Consider the following 19,473-nt stretch of genomic DNA (forward strand, 5'->3'; position numbering starts at 1 on the left):
AAGTAAATAGATTCGGCTTTTGAATTCCGTCAACTTGCTATAAATGCCTCTGAGATGCCATTGCCGATAGGCATCCACAATTTCAGCACTTGTAATTCTCATTTACGTTTATAAACTCTATTTGCTTGTTTGTTCCTACATAGCTTCGAAGATCCAAAATCATTTAAGTGACAGCAACTCCAGAGCCCAGTTTCCTGTGGTATGTATATATGTATGCGTTATGTGTGCTATATTTGCCATTTCTATTCTTCTTAGTAAACTTAAATTTCAATGTAGTCCGTATTTCATAATTCATTATTTGGAATCACAAGCTCTATTATTAATGTTGTAACTTGTAATGTTATTTTCCAAAATACCCATTCCTTCATTTTTCAAACCTTAACGCCATTCGTCTCTTCTCCTCTTTTCCACTTCCCTTTGGATTTCGCAAATGCCTTTTGATCTGAGATTGTAACGGCGGAAGAATGTTCTTGCTTTTATCCACCTTCTCTGTAAATCAAAGGATTAATAGTATTAATACTTTTTTCATTTAAATAAAAATATAATTTGCAACTGATATAAATATAACTCAATCAACAAAAGGCAAATATTTTGATGTGGGTTAGTTGGAAAAAAAATGGATAATAGTTAGTGCCTTATCACTTAACCGGTTTATATTGTCAACTATTGATGTTTTATTCCTGCTTATCAACCGTTGAAAAAACGAGTGGAGTGGTCCACTAAAAATAAAATAGTGCACCATAAATAAAACTCAACTATAATCGTGTCTCCAATTGTTAGCATACACCTCAAATATTGAAAATAATTTTTTCTTGTCAAACTAACTCTCTTAGCCAATTCAAGATTCCAATTCCAATAATTATAATTAGCATATACCTCATGTTTTGAGAGGTGTTGACATTTCAATCACAATATTTTATTTATTCACATTCTTTTTTTTCCTATTCCTTAGCATATATGTGCTAAGTGGACTATACCTTTTTTTGTAATAGTATTTGTTAAGTTACCATATGCTAAGCAAGTAGCAAACCTTTCTTATTATATCATTGGTGAAGCTCTGATCTTTTCTCCAATTGGGTTCTGTCTAGAACTGTGAATTTGTTGCTTCTTCTATTGTTGAATGCAATTGATCTGAAATTACAAGTTAGAACATGAATAGATATAATCAATTCTGACACTTAAAAATGCATGGTGTTCTTATTGTTCTCAATTCTCATAGATGTGGTCTTCAACTTCTTGATGATTGTAAACCTCTTTGTCCAAGGATAATAACATCATTCTTGCAGGTCATTATTTTATTTCTCTTACATGCTCTATATGTGAATCTTGAATTTGCATTTTCTTTAGGAAATCCGGGGACCTTTTAAAATAAATAAAGAATCTCGTTGTTGTTAATAACTTGTGTTGTGTAGCCTCTAGCTGTTAGTAAAGATGTTGAGTACCTGATATAATTAGACTTCATCAGCAGGTTTTTGGACAAAAGAAGGTAAAATTTTGAGGCTCGGGAATTCAAGAATATTCATCATGTTCACATCATCTCACCAGAGAATACCTAGATCCAATGGTTTCAAGGTGAAGCATGCTCTTCAAATATGTATTGTGCTTGGTGTTTGTATCTGGCTGATTTATCAAGTAGGACACTCTGGCGAGGATACGAAAACTGTGGGTGAAGCTGTGAAGTTAAGCAGGAAGGACCTTCATTCTCATGTGGGTGAATCTTCTGTCATAGATACAAGGCACAGGGAGGAAGAGAGTGAAGAAGAAAGCAGGCATGAAGAGCAAAATAAGTTGGATGATGCTAATGGTGTGGAAGATGAGATCCTGACGCAAAAGCGTGAGGAAAATAACAATGAAGAGAACTATGAGCATAGACAGGACTCGGTAGATCGAGAGACTGAAGAAAGTTCTGAAAATTCTACTAGAGACAATGAAAGTGAGGAGCATAACCAATACTCTAGTGAAGAGAATGACAATATGGCCAACAAGGAGAATGAACAGAACATAAATGATGTGGAGGACAAAGAAAGTAGCCAGATCAGTGAGGAAAAAAGTCAGCAAGAAAATGAAGAGACGAGAGATACAAGTATGGAAAATAAGGGGAAAGAAGATATCAATCAAGATAGAGATGAAATGAAAAAACATGGGGTGGTAAATCATGAGCAAGAAAGTGAAGATGAAAAGGAGGAGAGGAATGCAACAGAAACTGAGAGAGAAGAGAATGATAAGATTCGAGAAGTGGCTTCATCTGAAGATCGAGCTCAGGATGGTGAAATGAACAATGAAGTGCCTAGAGATGAACATTATACAAGTGCTAATGCCCCTAATGCTTTAGACAATAAATCTCAAGACACTTTGGATGGAGGTTTTAACAAGACAGGACAATCTGACAAAAAAGAGAAGAATGAGTTTGAGCTGGAGTCTCAGACAAATGTTACTGAAGCAGCTCATGTTGATCAGAAAGAATCAATCTCAAATGTGACAGACTCAGAAACTACTGAAGTGACTAATTCTAATGTTGTAACTACCAATCGAGGAAATAGTAGTGAGGATCATGCTGAGACACAAAATGATTCACATGAGAGTTCCATTGCAGATTCAAATCAGCAGCAACAAGAGCAGAATGTTCTCTCAGGAGATGGTGTAGAAACTCTTCACTTGCAGAATGGGACTAACACAACTTCTAATACAACTGAGAAACAGATTGAAACATCAGAAAAATCAGGCTCCAAGGTAGGTGACTCTACCTCCAGCTTGAATAATACAATGCTAAAAGCCGAAGATTCTAACTCAGATGCAGCAAGGGAGCAAGCTAGTCCCACTTTAACAGATTCCTCAGGAGTTCATGAAAGCAATGTGACTAATGTAGAATATAGGGACACCTCTGATAATTCTGCTCAGAGTGAAATCCCCAACAATTATTCCATCCAAGAAGCAATACCTGAACAAGTTTTATCACCCGATACTAATAGCAACAAAGATGCTAGCCAAGAGGTGCAATTTGCGTCCTCCAATACTTCATCAGAATTGAAGAATGATGAATCCTCCAAGTTTGAAAATAGTACTAGTTCTTGGCAGAGTGAAACTGTAAACAATGTTCAGAACAATACAAATAGTGGTGGAAGTGCTAACAACAACACAGAGAATAATGGCAATGAAAATGCTAATGGCAGTGGAAATGACAGTGGAAATGACAGTAATGATGTGCCACTCAATGCTACTGATTCTTCTATTTCTGAAGAGAAAGATGCATCCTTGAAGAATAATGTTGATGTGGGGCAGGTTGAGAATGAGAAAACTGTTCAGAACAAGACAAATGAAAATGAAGAAGGGGCGCAAAATGAATCAGTGGAATCACAGAAGGAGAAAGAGGAATCAACACACTTAGATGGCCATAGCAAGTCTAAATTGAATGATCAAAGCAGTTCTGAGCCTTCAAACCTTCAAAATTTCACATAGCTTTGGGAAAACAATACATAAATCACAATGAAGTTATGCTACTTAGCTACAGAGTAATAATTCAAATAAATTAACTGTATCCTAGCATCTTTTCGTTTTCTGTTGAGAGGTGTAATGTTCTTTCGTGAGCAATATGTATAAGTTTTTTGCTTTCTCTATAATCTACTGGTACCGCTTAAATGGTTGGATTTGATGAAATTTTAAGCAAAGGTCTTATTCTTAAATTATACTACTTATGATTCTTTTTTGTACTGAAAAAATATAATAAATGATAACTATTGCGAAATCAATTCAATCATAAACTAAATCGAAGCTTAAAATGACATAAAATAATAATAAAATAATGTAACTTAAAATCATAAATTAACTGTCAGTCTGTCACTGCCCCATAATCTTCTTCACAAAAAATGTATATATTTCTGTATTGTTCTAGTGTCTAAAAAGACAATTATTAAAAGAGAATGTAAAAATATATCCTAGTCTAAGTAATATAGAACTATGAAGACAAATAATGGTGAAGGATTCGAATTCAAAATCTACATCACATCAACATCGTTGACATTGATGGTAATGGTGGTTTGTTGTTGCTCATGGAAATCCAACCATGACTTTCCTTCGTCCCCTAGAACATCCAGTGAGTACACCACATCTTCCCTACTCCACCCCGCACGCAATAACATCAACGACAAAACACTCACGTGCCACGCAATGTCCTCTTTATCCTTCATCAAACAACTATTATTCTCTTTCTCATCACCACCGTCCATCGTCATCATCATTTCTCTTATCTCTTCTTCTTTCCAACCTCCTTCCCTTAAACTCCTCAACACACCTTCCAAACACCCACCCAGTTCTCCTTTGATTTCACTCCACCACCACCCCTCTCCGCCGCCACCATCCCCCACCTCCGACCAGAAATCAATCCTCCTCGCCCTCGTCGCCGCCCACACCGGCTCCCTATCAACCGCCTCATAAATAAACTCCGCTTCCCGGAAAAAACCAATTAAATCAAAGCTTACCATGCTGACGTGGCCATCATGATCAACATAAAAAACAGGGTTCCCTGCGATGTTAGGGGTAGACGGAATATAACAATGCTGATAAATAGGAACGAGAGGAGGCGCTTCACGTAAGATGCGTCGCACGGTGTCGAAGGCATGGGCTGGGTCCTTGGGCTTGGGCCCCCACGATGGGTGCCAGAAACGGGTTTTTGAAACCCGACGGAGAATTGATAAAGTTGGGAGGTTGAGGAGAATTTGAAGCTGTTGGGCTGAAGAGGAACGCCAGTTAGGGAAGCCCGGTGAGATTGGAAGACCCTGTTGAAGGATATCGCGTAGGTCAGGTGGGAATGAGAAGTTGAAATTAGATTCGAGGTAGGAGAATTCAGTGTCAGAGAGTCCTTCTGAAACGACGACGTTGGAGGATTTGAGACAGTCAATGAGGTTGTTGGCATATGCGGCGAATGAGAAGCATAATCGTTTGGGTCGTGGTGGTTTTGATGTGTTCGTCACCTTGGTGTCGTGGTTGGTAATGGTGGACATTGGTAAGAGTGAAACAACAGAATCAGAAAATTGAGAAATGAATAATATATGAAGAGAGATTGGAAATTGAGGAAAGTGACACCCGAGAGAGAAGGGTTCAATTCAAGGAAGAGATGAAAACAGTGATTCCGATACGGACGTAGTCATCACTGTTAGTTCTGTTTTGGAGATAGCGAATAAGGCGTTGCGTTTGACTCCCATGACACCATATTATATCTGGAAAGCAAGAATATAAAATATAATATCATACTTCTGTATAATTATAAGAAACTTATCTTTAAAAAATTAAGAATAAAAACAATAATCTCCTGTGATTCATATTATATATTCAATAAATGTGAAAACTACATTGTTTAATTTGAAGTAAAAGTAAATGTTTATTGTGTTCTTTCTGAATTTTAATGTTTATTAGTTTGGTCCTTTAAAACTTTCCCAAAAATATTAAATTAATTTTTTAGTATAATTTATAATATCGATTAGAGATAAATTTGATCATAAAATAACTAATTTGACCAATTGTCAATATTTTTGGTATCGTTTTTTGTTTTTTAAAGATCAAACTAGTACACGTGAAAATTTTGGTGGAATAAAATAGATATTTACTGTTAAATGTTTATATAACTTATTATGAAATTCGAGTTGGACTTCAAACCGAAAGAAGTTTCGTATCAGGTTTAACCGATTTAAACATTTCTCAATAATATTATAATTATATTCAAATAATATTTCTCCATATTTTTTGGAATAGAGTAAAATAAAATATCAGAGTAGTGCTATATTTTTTAAAAGTAAATCGTCCGAGTTATTACAGTTTAACCAAATTTAATACGTCGGATTGGAATTTTTCTAGTTCAAAGCAGTCAGACTCTCATTCAGTTAAGACTAGAAATCATAGTCGTTTTCAAGTCCAATAAGTAGTTAAACTAGTCGAACCGTCTAGTACAGTTTGATTGTCACAATACTGAATTAAAACTATCATTTATTAGTAAAGTTAAATTACTTTTGTTTTCATTCAGAGTTTCAAACTATCTTAGCAAATAAATATATTGTTATAAGAAATAGGTAAAATTTTGAAAATGGTTAACTAAACAAAAACTCAATTTTTTTTATAAAAAGACCAAAAATAAATATGGGAGATAGGTAGAGTAATTCTTTAGTTCTTCTCATATGATTCATTTAAGAAATTTGATGAAACAGTTGTTCTAAGGGCATTACTTATACACCTAAAGGAAACGGTGTCTTAATTTATGAATTAAATCTCATAAAAAAACTAATGAACATAGATTTTCATTACAAGTTTTTTCTCCACTGGCTTCCTTATCAAAGCCATTGATGGTGATAATTTTTATATGATGTTTTATGCCATTTGCTTCTGTTTATTTGTCCATTTAGAATTTTAAAAAGGCATTTTCAAATTATGTCCTTAAATATCAATAAAAAGTTCGTTTAGTTGTATAAGGTTCACTAGATATTTATGATGACCAAGAAATAAAGGATTCAATTTCTATAATGATATTCATTAAGAAAGACAATCATACACCCAAAATGAATTAGTTTTTTATTCAAAAAAGATAAAAAAAAATATTTAATAGTATAAAATAATGTATGCCCTTAACTATACGGTATAATTTTATAGTAAGAGAAATAGTTACCAAAAAATATTAATGATAGTTAATGAAAATATGACAAACTAAATATGCAAAGGAGAAGATATTTTATTAGAAATAACTAAATTAGTTATAATCATCTATGTGGTTATAGTTTAAGAGACAAATGATATGGAAATAAGTAATGAAGGAAAAATTAAGATTGAATATATACTTTCATTCTATTGAAACTTTTGATGTTTAAAGTTATTGGGTAATATTTATATATTGTTCATATAATATTTATATGTAGTCACTATATTATTTATCATTTATTTGTATTGCCTTTTTTGTTGTTGAAAAAAGCCAATGATAATTGATGTATTAACTTAATATAAAACTCTTACTTATCATTTCTTACATATTTAAAGTCTATAAAAATTAAATACAATTTGATTAAAATAACTCCATTTTATACACATTGAAAATTGAATTAAAAAATAACAAAATATGAACTAAAATGGTGTATAAATAAATATATATATATATATATATATATTATTAATAAAGAGAAAACACAAAATAACCACTCATCATGGTGTAATTTGTGTTTTCCTATTTTGCCTTCAATATCTTTTTATTTCTACCAAAAAACTATATAATATTATTTTCTTATTTTATTCTTATTATCTTCTTATTTTAAAAGTGTATTTAAAAAATTGAATAATAGACCAATTGAATAAATTCAACCGTAAATTTAACGCAAAAAATTATATTCGAATTTATAAAATACAAACTATATAATACAAAAGATAAGAAAGCGGGTTTACAGGTACGACAGTGCATGTCAACACGCTAGTAATTATAAAGTAAAATATAAATGTTATTGAGTTTCTAAAAATAATTTTTTTTGAAATAACAAAAACAACTTAACAAATCATAAAAATATATACTGATAAGATGTTGATTTAATGGTGTAAAATCCTACTGGATCTCAATATCAAAAGTTCAATTACTAACATCAATACGTGTATTGAGATGAAGAAACACAAATTCAAAAATAATTAATTAATGATAAATGTCTCAATCAGTTGAGGGATGTATGGCAGATAGACAGTACATTGTTAGTGGCTGTCTCACTGATGTGGTAATCTTTGGTTGGCATTTATCCATTTTCTTAATGTTTTACTCAACAGATTCCTTCATGTACTCTGAATATGAACCGTGCAATGTAAATGTGGTTTATTCCTCTGTGCAGGAATCTACCCATGGCCAATGCCTAGGATGGAATTTTTGTCCCACACTTTCCCGTCTAAAACAATTACTATAAACACAATCCAATACAACGACTCACCACGTATCACTCAAAACTAATTACAGGATGATGATCATTTTATTTATGTCTCATTTTGTATCACAAGTCAATTAAAAAGTCATTCTTTATTAAAAATTTAAAATTAATTTTTTAATATTATTTTATAAAATTTACTTAGTATGAACATAACTACAAAAAAAATTATGAGACATGTATTCATTTTCCTCATTATTGATAATAGAGTTAATTACCCCATGAGTTTTAATGAAATTACACAAACTTCACATAGTTTTTATATTTTCACAAACTTCACATAGTTTTTATATTTTCATTACACTGATCACCCATGCATGAGAAATGAGTATAATTTTGTAAATAAAAAATATGATAAATGCAATTAAGTTAAACAAAACATCATATATTATGAGGAAAAATTCAAATAATATACAAATCAATGTATCTTTATTATTTTTTATTACAAAATGCATCAATATTTTTAAAGAGATATTGTTTAAATTGTTCTTATACTATATCGTAAAGAACCAAATATCGTAAATAACCAAAAATAATAAAGAGATATCGACTCATATATTATTTGGATTTGTCTCCACAATATACCATGTTTTGTTTAATTTAATTATATTTATCACATTTTTGTTTAAAATATTGCATTTATTTCTCATGCAAAGATGATGCGTGTAATAAATATATAAAATTTAGAAGATTTTTATAGGTATAGAAAATTGAGGAATAATTTATATAATTAACTCACATTAAATAATACTCTTATCAGTATCCCAATCCAATTAGGATTACAGTTTACAACATAACTTCTCCTCATTATGTTAGTTGTAATTGTTTCCCGTACTATAAAATCCAGAACTGAAACCCAATTTCTCACATATATATACAAAACTAACTAAAAAGTATCAAAGGGTTTAAAGTTGAATTTAAACTTAAGAATTGAGTCTTTTAAATAAAATTTTGAACTTAATTCACTAATTTTCAAGATTTTTAATTATATATTAATGAGAAATACCAATTTTATTTTGCCATGTATTAGAAATTAAAGAGTAAGAGAATAATTGTATATCATTGATTGAATAAATAAAATAAAATAATATTAAATCAAGAACAAAATTACAATGAATACCTGATATATAATAAAAACTAATTAACCTAATAATTAAAATTAACTAATTAACTAAAAGTTTGATAAATTTAAACTAATTACTAACTCAACCTCTAATGTTAAGCCCAAAATTCAGCCTTCCTAATTACTCATGAAAATTATTTGGTTTCCCCTCTTCCATTGAAATATACCTGTACTTTATACGGTTATATAGAAATTCCAGCATGCTTCTTTCATCATAACAACAATTAGACCTATATGTTTTTCCTCGTTGTATGGGTCCCATGCAATTATGCATCACCCAAGTTCCAGCCATGGTTATGCTCATAGAGAGGAAGTTTTTCAAGTAGGAGAAAACTAAGTTTTAGTTTTTTAAGAGTTTAGATTTTGAACTCAAAATATTTGATTCAAACTCCAATTTTTATATAGTTTTTATTATTTATCATTCTCCACAATTATTTTTTCTCCAATATGTATGCATCGTAAGTATAATGATTTATAAGGTTAGTGCATATATATATATATATATATATATATATATTTATTTATTTATTTATTGTAAGTATAATGATTTATTATTTTAGTTAAAACCTGAACTCTTTTCAGTTACTTAGAAATAGAATCGAACAATTTGAAGTCTTGTATGTTTGCTTAGTTCTAGGTCCGAAATTACTAAGACAGGTCCAAGCCGACCCTAAAAGTCTTGCTACTTATTTGGTACTTAGTAATTTGTTTTTATTTCAGCCATACTTATTCTGAAAATAAGAAAAGATACAGAAATAATTTGTTTTATTAATAATTGGTTTAATAGTTTATATATCACTTTCTTTTCCGTACAAAGATTTGTAGAAATATATGTCATTACTTATAATTTTATATATGATCACTGGACTGTGTTATTTGCACATATTTGTGCAGTGTATCTCAAAAAAATGTATGAATAAATACAACCAATTAAACACTTCCCATAGTGTGAACTAAATGTATCTCTCACCCAAAAATCAGATATTAATCTCTTTGTGATATAAATAATAGAGGAGGTTTAAACCAAGTCTCAACAACTGTAGCTTTCTGCTGCTGGAATCGCCCCTTCCTTCCAACCCACGCATTCATTCAGAAGCAAAATGATAAAAAACAAAGGTTTCTCCTCACGTAAACAATCACTCTAGTATCATATCAAGTTATCAACACTTCTTGCAACTCTCCAGTAGTTATATTGCATTAGCCTTCACCTATATGTTTAAGTATGATGATATCAGCTAAACTTGATTTTATAAATATCGTTATATATATAAATGTGTGTGTATTTATGGAGATGTCAAGTTCAGTTTCATGATTAAAATCATAAACATATGAGTGAACCAGTGTCATAGACATGCAATTTGCATAAATAAGATCAAGACAAGATTCAAGGTCCATCATCATATACACAATGGAGAACTACATTCAATGAGTACCCACATAATAGCTATTTACTCTCTAATAATTAATATGTTCATAAGTTTCTATGTATATGAGTCTCACAGCTTACAGAGCCATCAATCACTTTGATGTGGTGCACTGGTGCCTATCACTATGGCCCTTGAGCAATTCAACCACCTTTTTCATTGAGGGTCTCTTAAGGGGAAACACTGAGGTGCAAAGTAGAGCCCCAGTTAGAACTTTCTCAACCTCATCATAATCACTGGTTTCCAGGTTCAATCTTGGGTCTACTATGTTGGACAAATTAAAACGGTGACCTCCAATATTGCCACTTTCTTCTTCAGAACAAGATATAGCTGTCTCAGTAACCCACTTCACTATATCCTTGTTCTCACCAAAGGAAGGGTCACTTGGCCTCTTGCCTGTGATCAATTCCATCAGCACTACACCAAAACTATAAACATCACCTTTCTCAGTCACTTTCAATGTATAAGCATACTCTGCAATTGAATCCATTAGGTAGGTATTAGCAATCAAATTAATCAGTCATCACAGTTAGTTAAACTTCAGGCACTATACCTCGCAAAGCATTACTGTAAATTTTCGGTCCGGGACTGCAATTCCTCATTTTCCTAGTGCTTATTTTTTAGGTAAGGTTACAAAGCTAATGATGTGATATACCTCCAAATCATCTTCATAAGTAAGAAAGGAAGAAAGAAAAACAGACCTGGAGCAATGTAACCATATGATCCAGCAACCCTGGACATGGCACATACTCTTTCACTATGCTCATGCTGCAATATCTTAGCCAACCCAAAGTCTGCTAGACGAGGCTTAAATTCAAGATCCAGCAATATGTTATTACTTTTCACATCCCTATGAATAATAGCAGGCACACAATCATGGTGTAGGTAAGCCAACCCCTGTGCTGCACCTACAGCAATGTTGAACCTCTTAGACCAATCCAAAAACTGGCCATATTTTTGTTCATGCAAAACATCACCTAAGCTTCCATTATCTATGTACTCATATACCAAAATCCTGAAGTCATCAGCACTGCAACTAAACAACAGTTTCACAATATTAGCATGCCGAATTCTACCCAATGTCTCAGTCTCCGACCTGAACACCGATTCCATGTCTGGTCCTTGTGTTCCTCCCCAGAGTTTCTTAACGGCCACTGTCTGCCCCACTTTTAGATCCACCCGGTATACCCGACCTGAATTCCCTGTGCCAATTATGTTCTCGCTGGTTAAGAATGGGACTAGGTCTTCTTCATTGAACCCAACCATTTGGAAAGTTGTTACCTTAAATGACTGCTTAGGAAGTGACCTTTTCTTCAGGAACCATAACAGGGACACTAGGAGGAGGAGAACAACACAAGCAGCCAAAAGGATTATAGCAATGAGAGAAAAGGGTCTGTGTTTGGAACAAGAAGGGAGGGTTTTGATAACTGGGCTACACAGACCCGGGTTACCCGTTAAACCTGATAAGTACACTTCATGGTTGAAACCTGAAGGAACCTCCCCTTTCAACTTGTTACCAGAGACATTGAACTGGTTCAGCGTCAGACTCGTCAACTCTACCGGAATCTCCCTCGTGAGAGAATTCATGGCGAGGTCAAGGTACATTAGCTGTGGCAAATCACCAAGTTCTGGTGGGATCGAACCGTGGAATTGGTTATATGACAAGTTCAACTCTGTTAACTCAGTCCATGAACTCACATTGCTAGGAATCTCACCAGTGAACATGTTTTCTTGCATACGAAGGTTCTGTAACTTTTTCAACCGAGTTAGGCACGAGGGAGCTTCACGATTGAACATGTTCTTGCTTATGTCAATTTTCAATAGCTGATCAAGCTCACAAATTCCCGTTGGGAATTGACCAGAAAAGCTGTTACCGTATAAAGTAAGTGTTGAAAGTCCCTTGGAATTAGATATGGATTCAGAAATGGAACCTTGGAACCTGTTGTTATCCATTTCAAGAAAACCAAGTTTTGGAAGGCTCCAAAACTTTGGTGGCACGTGCCCAGAAAGTTGGTTGTTCTTGATTCTAACATATCCAAGGGAATCACAATGTCCATATTGATCAGGCAGAGTTCCAGAGAATCGATTATCGAATATGATTAGACGCTGAAGCTTGTTCCTTTGACAAAGATACTTAGGCAATTCACCACTCAAATGATTAGTTGATACATCAAAATCCTCTAAATCAGAGTTTTCCCCCAGAATCTGAGGTAACTTCCCATCAAAGCTGTTGTTGAAGAGTTTCAGATGCTGTAAATTCGGGTTCGAAGCTAAACTTTCAGGGATTTCTCCTTCGAGAAGATTGTCGTTTAAACTAAGAGAAAAAAGATGCAATGAAGCGACTGTGTCTGGTAATTTTCCGGTTAAAAAGTTCTGAGAGATGTCTAAGTCAATTAAATTGCTGAGGTTTCCTAAACCTTGTGGCAATTCACCAGAAAGTTGATTTTCAAATAGATAAAGTTGCTTCAACTTTATCAAACCAGAAATGTTGTTTGGGATTTTACCTGACAAAGAGTTTTGAGACAAATCCAAGTGCTTGAGCGAAACAAGGTTCCCAATGGAGTCTGGTATGTCCCCTATGAAGTTCAATTTGGCGAGATAAAGAACTTCAAGATTTGAAAGATTTCCAAGTTGGGAAGGTAAAGGTCCTGGCTTTAATGGATTAAAAGCTAGTTCCAATTGAGTTAATGCATTGAGTTTGCCTAAGAATGAAGGAATCGTTCCAGTGATTAAGTTACCAGATAAAATGAGAACCTCTAGTTGTGGAAGGTTACCATAATTTCCCGGAATGTCACCGGTGAAGTTATTATTTGAGAGGTCAAGTACTCTCAGCTGATCAAATTCCGGTGAAAATTCCGGCAAGGAACCGACGAAGTAGTTATTAGAGAGGTTCAAGAGATGAAGGTGGGAACAGAGAAGCAGTGAGTGTGGGTAGATAGCATTGCCAAGAAAATTTGATGCAAGAGAAAGGTTTTGGAGGGTATGGATGTGACAGAACCCAAAGGGGAAATTACCATAAACACCGATCTCAGAGAGGTTAATGGAGATAACTGATTTGTTTCGTGCATCACAGGTAATGCCAGTGAAGTTGCAAGGATTGTGGTCTCTGTTTGGGACCCAATCTTTGAGGCTGTTGTTTTTATCATCAAGCTGTGTGGTCTTGACTTGCAGCAGAATTTGGAAGTCTCTAGCGAGAGACACCGACACCACTTGAAGTAAAGGATTTGAGCACAGTAGTAAAAACATGAGTAACAGGTGTAATAGATTGAAAATGAACCGAGACATCTTCTACTACTACAAGGCTTTGGTGTTGTGTAGTGAGAAGTGAGAAAAGAGAAAAAAATCAAATTTGGAATGTGTTTGAAATTGTAGTGGACATTGTAGTTCATATGAGTATGACTAGTGATGGTGAAATAGGAAAGCATGCATTAAGATGGTGACATGGGTAATGTGGAATTCACATGATTCTCCAGTTTATTATGGCTAAATTTGGAACAAGATATAACTACTGCAGGGGAAACGTGATTCGTGTTGATGTTTTCTTCAAAGTGGTGGTAAAAAGCAGCAAAGTTTATAAGCATATAAGCATTCTTCACGCCAAAAACCATAAGCTGCAAAGGACAGAGCCAAAGGATATAATGCAAGAGCCATATTTCCAAAAGAAGAATCATTCTTGGTATTATTGCATGTGACGAAAGCCAGCTGTACAAAGATTTAGAGATGATTAGGTGAACATATTGACAAAAGTTTGGTGTTGTGTCATGTTGAAAGGAATTAGGAACCAATGCTTTTTCGTCTTGCTTAGTCTTTATTCTGTGGAAGAGAAACTAAAACAAGAAAGTTGGAATTTTATGATTTTGAGAAATTGAGAATGGGAAAGAAGTGTGAACATTAAGATCATTTTAAACTATTCCTTAGTTCCAAAATTAAACTTAATATTCCACCTAACATTTATCTCCTAAGTCCTAAGTCCTAACAATTAAAGGAAGATCGTGTGAATATAAGAAATAAAATTACATTATTAATGAATTACATTGTCATCCCTACATGTAATAACCATAAATAAATCCAAAACACATTTTTTAATTATAAATTATGTAAAAACAACATGGCGGTAGAGTTTGGTGGACTGTTTACCTTACTCTAAATTTAAAATCTTGTACATGAACATGTAGGAAGGTTAAAAATATAGACTACCATCTCCTGATCATGTTTTAGGTAATCCAAACATTCAACGATACAATTTTCTAATCATATCATGTCATATAGTCGTATCACAATGATACAGTCGTCGAGTGTAGCACAATCGTATTAGATTAAATAGGCTATATTGAATTCAAAAAATCACAAAAAAATCAAACTTTAACCATTATAATCTGCATAATTGCAACCATAACTATATTTTAAAATACAGTGAACTTGTATGAAACTCATGTGAAACATATCCTCATCATATTTTCACATTGGAGAAAACCTGAAATCATTCGAAATGAATTTTCCCTAAAGTCGAGTGAAGAAAAAATCAAAACCTAGGGTAAATCGAAATAAAAAGAAAAAATCAAGTCCAAATTCCAAGCGGTGAAGCTTGTTATAGCTCCACATTCATCGAGGTCAGAAGGAAAGATACGGTGCAATTTGCAGGGTTCCCAATCCCAAACCATACACGAGATCACGCCTTCTCTACGTAATCAACCTCCTTTCTTACACTTAAATTGTAGCAACACCAATCTTTCTTAAATTTGATTTAATTGATGTGCAGGGAAAATAATGAGTATGCAACCAAATTCAGATGCGAGTGAGCGAATTGCAAGAATCGCCGCCCATCTCAACCCTCACAATCTCAATGTATATTTCTTATAATACTCTTCATCTTTCTCTTTGATATGATATGATATGATTATTAACAATGTTCGATTTTTTAAAATTAAAAACAGATGGAAGAGAATGACTCATGTTCATTGATGGGTTCCAATTGTCGATCGAAAGGTGGGGCCCCAGGATTCAAGGTTGCAATTCTTGGTGCTGCAGGTGGAATAGGACAACCTCTCTCTATGTTGATGAAGATCAACCCACTTGTTTCCGTTCTTCATCTATACGACGTCGTTAACACCCCTGGCGTCACCGCTGATATCAGTCACATGGATACCGGTGCCGTCGTAAGTCCCCTTTTTTTCTCTTCTCTGAAACAATTAACCATAAGATTTATATTGGGACATAATTTATGATTTTTCTGCATAAATTTACCTTTCAGACTAGATAGGAGGTTATGCACAAGCCCACATTCTTTTTTTTTGGTGAATTTTAGAAATGAAAAGTTTTTGCTTGCCTTTATAAATCAACAGGGTCCACATAAACCTTATTTTAAAGTCCCAAACGATTATTCCATCTCTCGAATCCCTTGTTTTCGACCCCAAAGGTCTGGTTGCAAGTTGAGTTTTAGGGAGAATGTGAAGACTTTAGAGCTATGAAATATATTGGTCAGATGATTATGAGGTCTTCATTTCTCTTCTTTCTTCTCCAAAATTCAACTCGTAAATGGACCCTAAAGGAATTGAAAATGAAACATGAATATGTTTTTACTTATTTTATTAGTATTGTCCGCCTATGCTGAAGAAAATCTGAGCACAATAGATTAATTTTGATTCCATGTGTACACACATATATGTTCAGTTTGTGTAATTTCATAAACAGATAAATTGTTAACTTTTTTGGAATTTAGGTTCGAGGATTTTTGGGACAGAAGCAGCTTGAGGATGCCCTTATAGGCATGGACTTGGTAATCATCCCAGCTGGTGTTCCCCGCAAACCTGGGATGACAAGAGATGATCTCTTCAATATAAATGCTGGAATTGTTAAAACTTTGTGTGAAGCAATTGCTAAGAGTTGTCCGAAAGCCATTGTCAACTTGATAAGCAATCCTGTTAATTCCACTGTTCCAATTGCAGCTGAGGTTTTCAAAAGAGCCGGTACTTATGATCCCAGCAGACTTTTGGGAGTCACAATGCTTGATGTTGTAAGAGCCAATACATTTGTGGTATGTGCTATGCCTGCTGCTCTTGCATTTAATAGTGCTGCTCTTGCAATTAATAGTTAATTAGCTGCAATTGAAACAAAAACTCCAATTCAAACTTTCTGTTGTCATAATCTTTATATATGCATGGAGAGACAAGTATGTCTCTGGACTCTGGAGTTTTGTGTATAGTGGTCTAGTGTTATCACATTCAAACTAAATGTGCAAAAGGCAATATTTTTTCTTTACCTGCAGTAATTAATGTTGTGGTGTGTTGGCTTAAAGGAAAATAATCAGCATCCAGAGAAATACTTACAGTGGCATTGTCGTCCATTTAATCATCTAAATTATGTTGGTTATGTGACCTTGCTTCTTGAAGTCTGGATACCATGCCAAGTCTTTCTGTGCTTGTAGCTCTGACCCATTGTTTCATAATGTAGTATGCTATTATACATTCTAATTTATTGAGTTGCATTAAATTCATTTGTTCCTTTTGTGATAAATTGCAGGCTGAAGTTCTGGGTCTTGATCCGAGGGAGGTGAATGTCCCTGTTGTTGGGGGACATGCTGGAATCACAATTTTACCTCTTCTTTCTCAGGTCTGGCACTATTACTACTTTAACTCATAATTCTTAATATGTTTGGTTTTAAATACTTGAAAATGTATTACTTTAATATTCTAACCTAACAAACTAATCCAAATTTCAGGTGAAACCTCCATCCTCTTTCACCCCTAAAGAAATTGAGTACCTGACAGATCGCATACAAAATGGTGGAACGGAAGTTGTTGAGGTGAAAATTGTATACATATTTACTTTTTTTAAAAGTTTCTGTCTAAATCCCAATTGCTAATCCACACTTCAATCATTGCTCATCTTCCATTTCCCCTTAAACCATGGAGATCTTAACTTCTTGATGACGAATTGCTTAACTAGTCTTAAGTGTGTACTACGTACACTTCAATACTATAGTCAGAGATTGCTGACAGACTGGTACAATTAGAAACTCATCACTTCCACCTATGTGGGATATGCTAATTGGATGTGGGTTGGTTAAACTTAAGAACACTTAAGTTAAGGTGGGAGCTAATCTTAAAGCATAATATGCCCCATCAAAACCTTTATTTTTCTTGGTAATTGGCAATTTCACTCTGCTGCTGGTCCATAATATGAGGAAAGCTTTCCTATATGCATGGAATCTTCCACTTGGGTAATTCGTTTAAGTTTGAATGTTGAAATGTCAGTTACTGTATTTTGGCAGTTTCGTGCTATATATAATTCATCCATTACTATGGATTATTTAAGCATGGCACATCCCAACTTTTGATATACGCAATATTTTACTTTTCTCTAGGCCAAAGCTGGAGCTGGCTCTGCAACTCTATCAATGGTTAGTGTTTTATTTTTACTTTTTTTGTTTTCTTTTTAAAGATAAACTTGCTATTGTTTCATTATTTAGAATTATATGTCTGTTTTATAGTGTTTGCATATTTTTCATGTCATCTTCGAATCTATTGCTTCCTTCTAGTAATTGTAACGCCAAACATGCAATGAAATGCAGGCATATGCTGCTGTTAAATTTGCAGATGCATGCCTTCGTGCTCTAAGAGGAGATGCTGGCATCATTGAATGTGCATATGTTGATTCAAAGGTGTGTAAATGCTTCTTTTGCTTGAAGAGCATTTTATAGGGCCATTCTTTTTTCACCCTGTAAAATTTTACCTGATTGCTATATTGTATTGTTGATTTTGCTCAAGTATTGAATAAGTATTCTTTTTATAAAAAACTAACGAAGTCTGTCACAGGTGACTGAACTCCCATTCTTTGCATCAAAAGTGCGACTTGGCCGTGGTGGGGTTGAGGAAATTCTTCCTCTCGGACCCTTGAATGATTATGAGAGGTAAAGTTACCACAGACATTTTTCCTTGTATTCATGTTGATCAAACTGAAACATTAGAGTTTCTCTTATTTTACTTCAGTTTTTAAACCTTTACTCTTTTATTTAAACAGAGAGGGTTTGGAAAAGGCCAAGAAAGAATTAGTAGTAAGCGTGGAGAAGGGTGTTTCTTTCGCCAGAAAATGAAAGATTGATGACAATGCGTCTTCTACAAGTAATCCAAGTAACCTGAAGTCCCGATTATATGTGTGGTGGTGTTGGTGGATTATAGAAGCAAAATCACATTTTTTTGAATTAGTTAAGTGATGTGTTTGGAGATCTCTTTAGAATTAAGTAATAAATAGATAATATTATATGTATTATCAAACAGAAAAAGGCCAAAAAGGTGTAAAAGAAACGTGTAATAATTGGAATACGTATTTAAATTATTAGTTCGCATTACAATAGAAGTTTGTTACTCCAATGCCTCTTCTCGAGATTTAAAGGGTCACTAGAGTCTATTTAGGAAATCCAAGTATATACCTATCAACAGTATAATAGAATTAGGGTTAGTTTGATAGTTGAATTTTGGAGGGGACAAATGGAAATGAAAGGCTTGAGAGTAATTTTACGAGTGTTATTTCATGGCTTTCAAATTTATTTTCTTCATTTCTTCCCCTCCAAAATTCAATTCACAGATCAACCCCTTATCTTTTTTTCGATTGGGTGTGGGTCGGATGCCAATGAAATTGGGCAAAAAATGATGTTTTTTGGGATATGTTTGTTTGTTTGGTCTAAGTTTTTGCCTTAATCGAGGCAACTTTTGTGTGGCTTTGGCTTTAAAAATGTGAGCTTTTGATAAAGGGGAACAATTGTTTGGAGTCCTATAAAAATAATCGATAAAAATTTTATAATACATTAAAATTTTAGTAAAAAATAGATAAAGTTTTTTTAAAATTTTATATCTTTTATAAGTAGTTAGTAGAACTTTTTTCTTCATAATTACTCCTAAACTTTATCTTGTAGGTAAAATTGGTTACTCTATAAATATTTTATATTATTAAATTACAAATGATAATAAGGGAATTACAATAATTCATAGTTATTACT

The 19,473-nt window shown here is 33.6% G+C and overlaps 4 protein-coding genes across 8 annotated transcripts; 2 read left to right on the forward strand and 2 right to left on the reverse strand.

Annotated features, from left to right (window-relative positions):
• On the forward strand, positions 70–3,650 carry LOC109348840 (transcription factor SPT20 homolog). 3 transcript variants are annotated; one of them, XM_019589418.1, is made up of 3 exons: positions 70–199; positions 1,466–2,407; positions 2,450–3,650. In XM_019589418.1, exons 2-3 carry the CDS (start codon positions 1,525–1,527, stop codon positions 3,454–3,456), a joined length of 1,890 nt encoding a protein of 629 aa, XP_019444963.1. In that variant the 5' UTR covers positions 70–199; positions 1,466–1,524; the 3' UTR covers positions 3,457–3,650. The 3 variants fall into 3 exon arrangements, with proteins under 3 accessions (XP_019444963.1, XP_019444965.1, XP_019444964.1); XM_019589420.1 differs by having other exon boundaries at positions 1,466–2,327; positions 2,433–3,650; XM_019589419.1 differs by lacking the exon at positions 70–199 and adding an exon at positions 1,093–1,286 and having other exon boundaries at positions 1,469–2,415; positions 2,458–3,650.
• Positions 3,848–5,196, reverse strand: LOC109349672. The gene has a single exon (XM_019590576.1). It carries the CDS (start codon positions 4,995–4,997, stop codon positions 3,993–3,995), a length of 1,005 nt encoding a protein of 334 aa, XP_019446121.1. The 5' UTR covers positions 4,998–5,196; the 3' UTR covers positions 3,848–3,992.
• On the reverse strand, positions 10,401–13,779 carry LOC109348841 (LRR receptor-like serine/threonine-protein kinase HSL2). Its single transcript, XM_019589422.1, has 2 exons — positions 11,180–13,779; positions 10,401–10,952 (listed from the first exon to the last, which is right to left on the reverse strand). The coding sequence occupies exons 1-2, from the start codon at positions 13,761–13,763 to the stop codon at positions 10,573–10,575; spliced, it is 2,964 nt and encodes a 987-aa protein (XP_019444967.1). The 5' UTR covers positions 13,764–13,779; the 3' UTR covers positions 10,401–10,572.
• On the forward strand, positions 14,967–18,928 carry LOC109348842 (malate dehydrogenase, glyoxysomal). 3 transcript variants are annotated; one of them, XM_019589424.1, is made up of 10 exons: positions 14,967–15,166; positions 15,239–15,323; positions 15,413–15,634; positions 16,198–16,512; positions 16,998–17,087; positions 17,197–17,280; positions 17,842–17,877; positions 18,049–18,138; positions 18,293–18,387; positions 18,498–18,928. In XM_019589424.1, the coding sequence occupies exons 2-10, from the start codon at positions 15,246–15,248 to the stop codon at positions 18,568–18,570; spliced, it is 1,083 nt and encodes a 360-aa protein (XP_019444969.1). In that variant the 5' UTR covers positions 14,967–15,166; positions 15,239–15,245; the 3' UTR covers positions 18,571–18,928. The 3 variants fall into 3 exon arrangements, with proteins under 3 accessions (XP_019444969.1, XP_019444968.1, XP_019444970.1); XM_019589423.1 differs by having other exon boundaries at positions 14,967–15,162; positions 15,238–15,323; XM_019589425.1 differs by having other exon boundaries at positions 14,967–15,162; positions 15,238–15,308.

This window comes from Lupinus angustifolius, chromosome LG06 (assembly GCF_001865875.1).
Source record: "Lupinus angustifolius cultivar Tanjil chromosome LG06, LupAngTanjil_v1.0, whole genome shotgun sequence".
Lineage (NCBI taxonomy): Eukaryota > Viridiplantae > Streptophyta > Magnoliopsida > Fabales > Fabaceae > Lupinus > Lupinus angustifolius.

Bases quoted from the DNA above. Each gene is read 5' to 3' on its own strand.
- LOC109348840 (XM_019589418.1), top strand. From the start codon at position 1,525: ATGTTCACATCATCTCACCAGAGAATACCTAGATCCAATGGTTTCAAG. The intron at 2,408-2,449 runs TTGAGCTGGAGT...AAGCAGCTCATG, and splicing joins CAAAAAAGAGAAGAATGAGT to TTGATCAGAAAGAATCAATC.
- LOC109349672 (XM_019590576.1), bottom strand. From the start codon at position 4,997: ATGTCCACCATTACCAACCACGACACCAAGGTGACGAACACATCAAAA.
- LOC109348841 (XM_019589422.1), bottom strand. From the start codon at position 13,763: ATGTCTCGGTTCATTTTCAATCTATTACACCTGTTACTCATGTTTTTA. The intron at 10,953-11,179 runs GTCTGTTTTTCT...ATTCAATTGCAG, and splicing joins ATATGGTTACATTGCTCCAG to AGTATGCTTATACATTGAAA.
- LOC109348842 (XM_019589424.1), top strand. From the start codon at position 15,246: ATGAGTATGCAACCAAATTCAGATGCGAGTGAGCGAATTGCAAGAATC. The intron at 15,324-15,412 runs GTATATTTCTTA...AATTAAAAACAG, and splicing joins TCAACCCTCACAATCTCAAT to ATGGAAGAGAATGACTCATG. The intron at 15,635-16,197 runs GTAAGTCCCCTT...TTTGGAATTTAG, and splicing joins ACATGGATACCGGTGCCGTC to GTTCGAGGATTTTTGGGACA.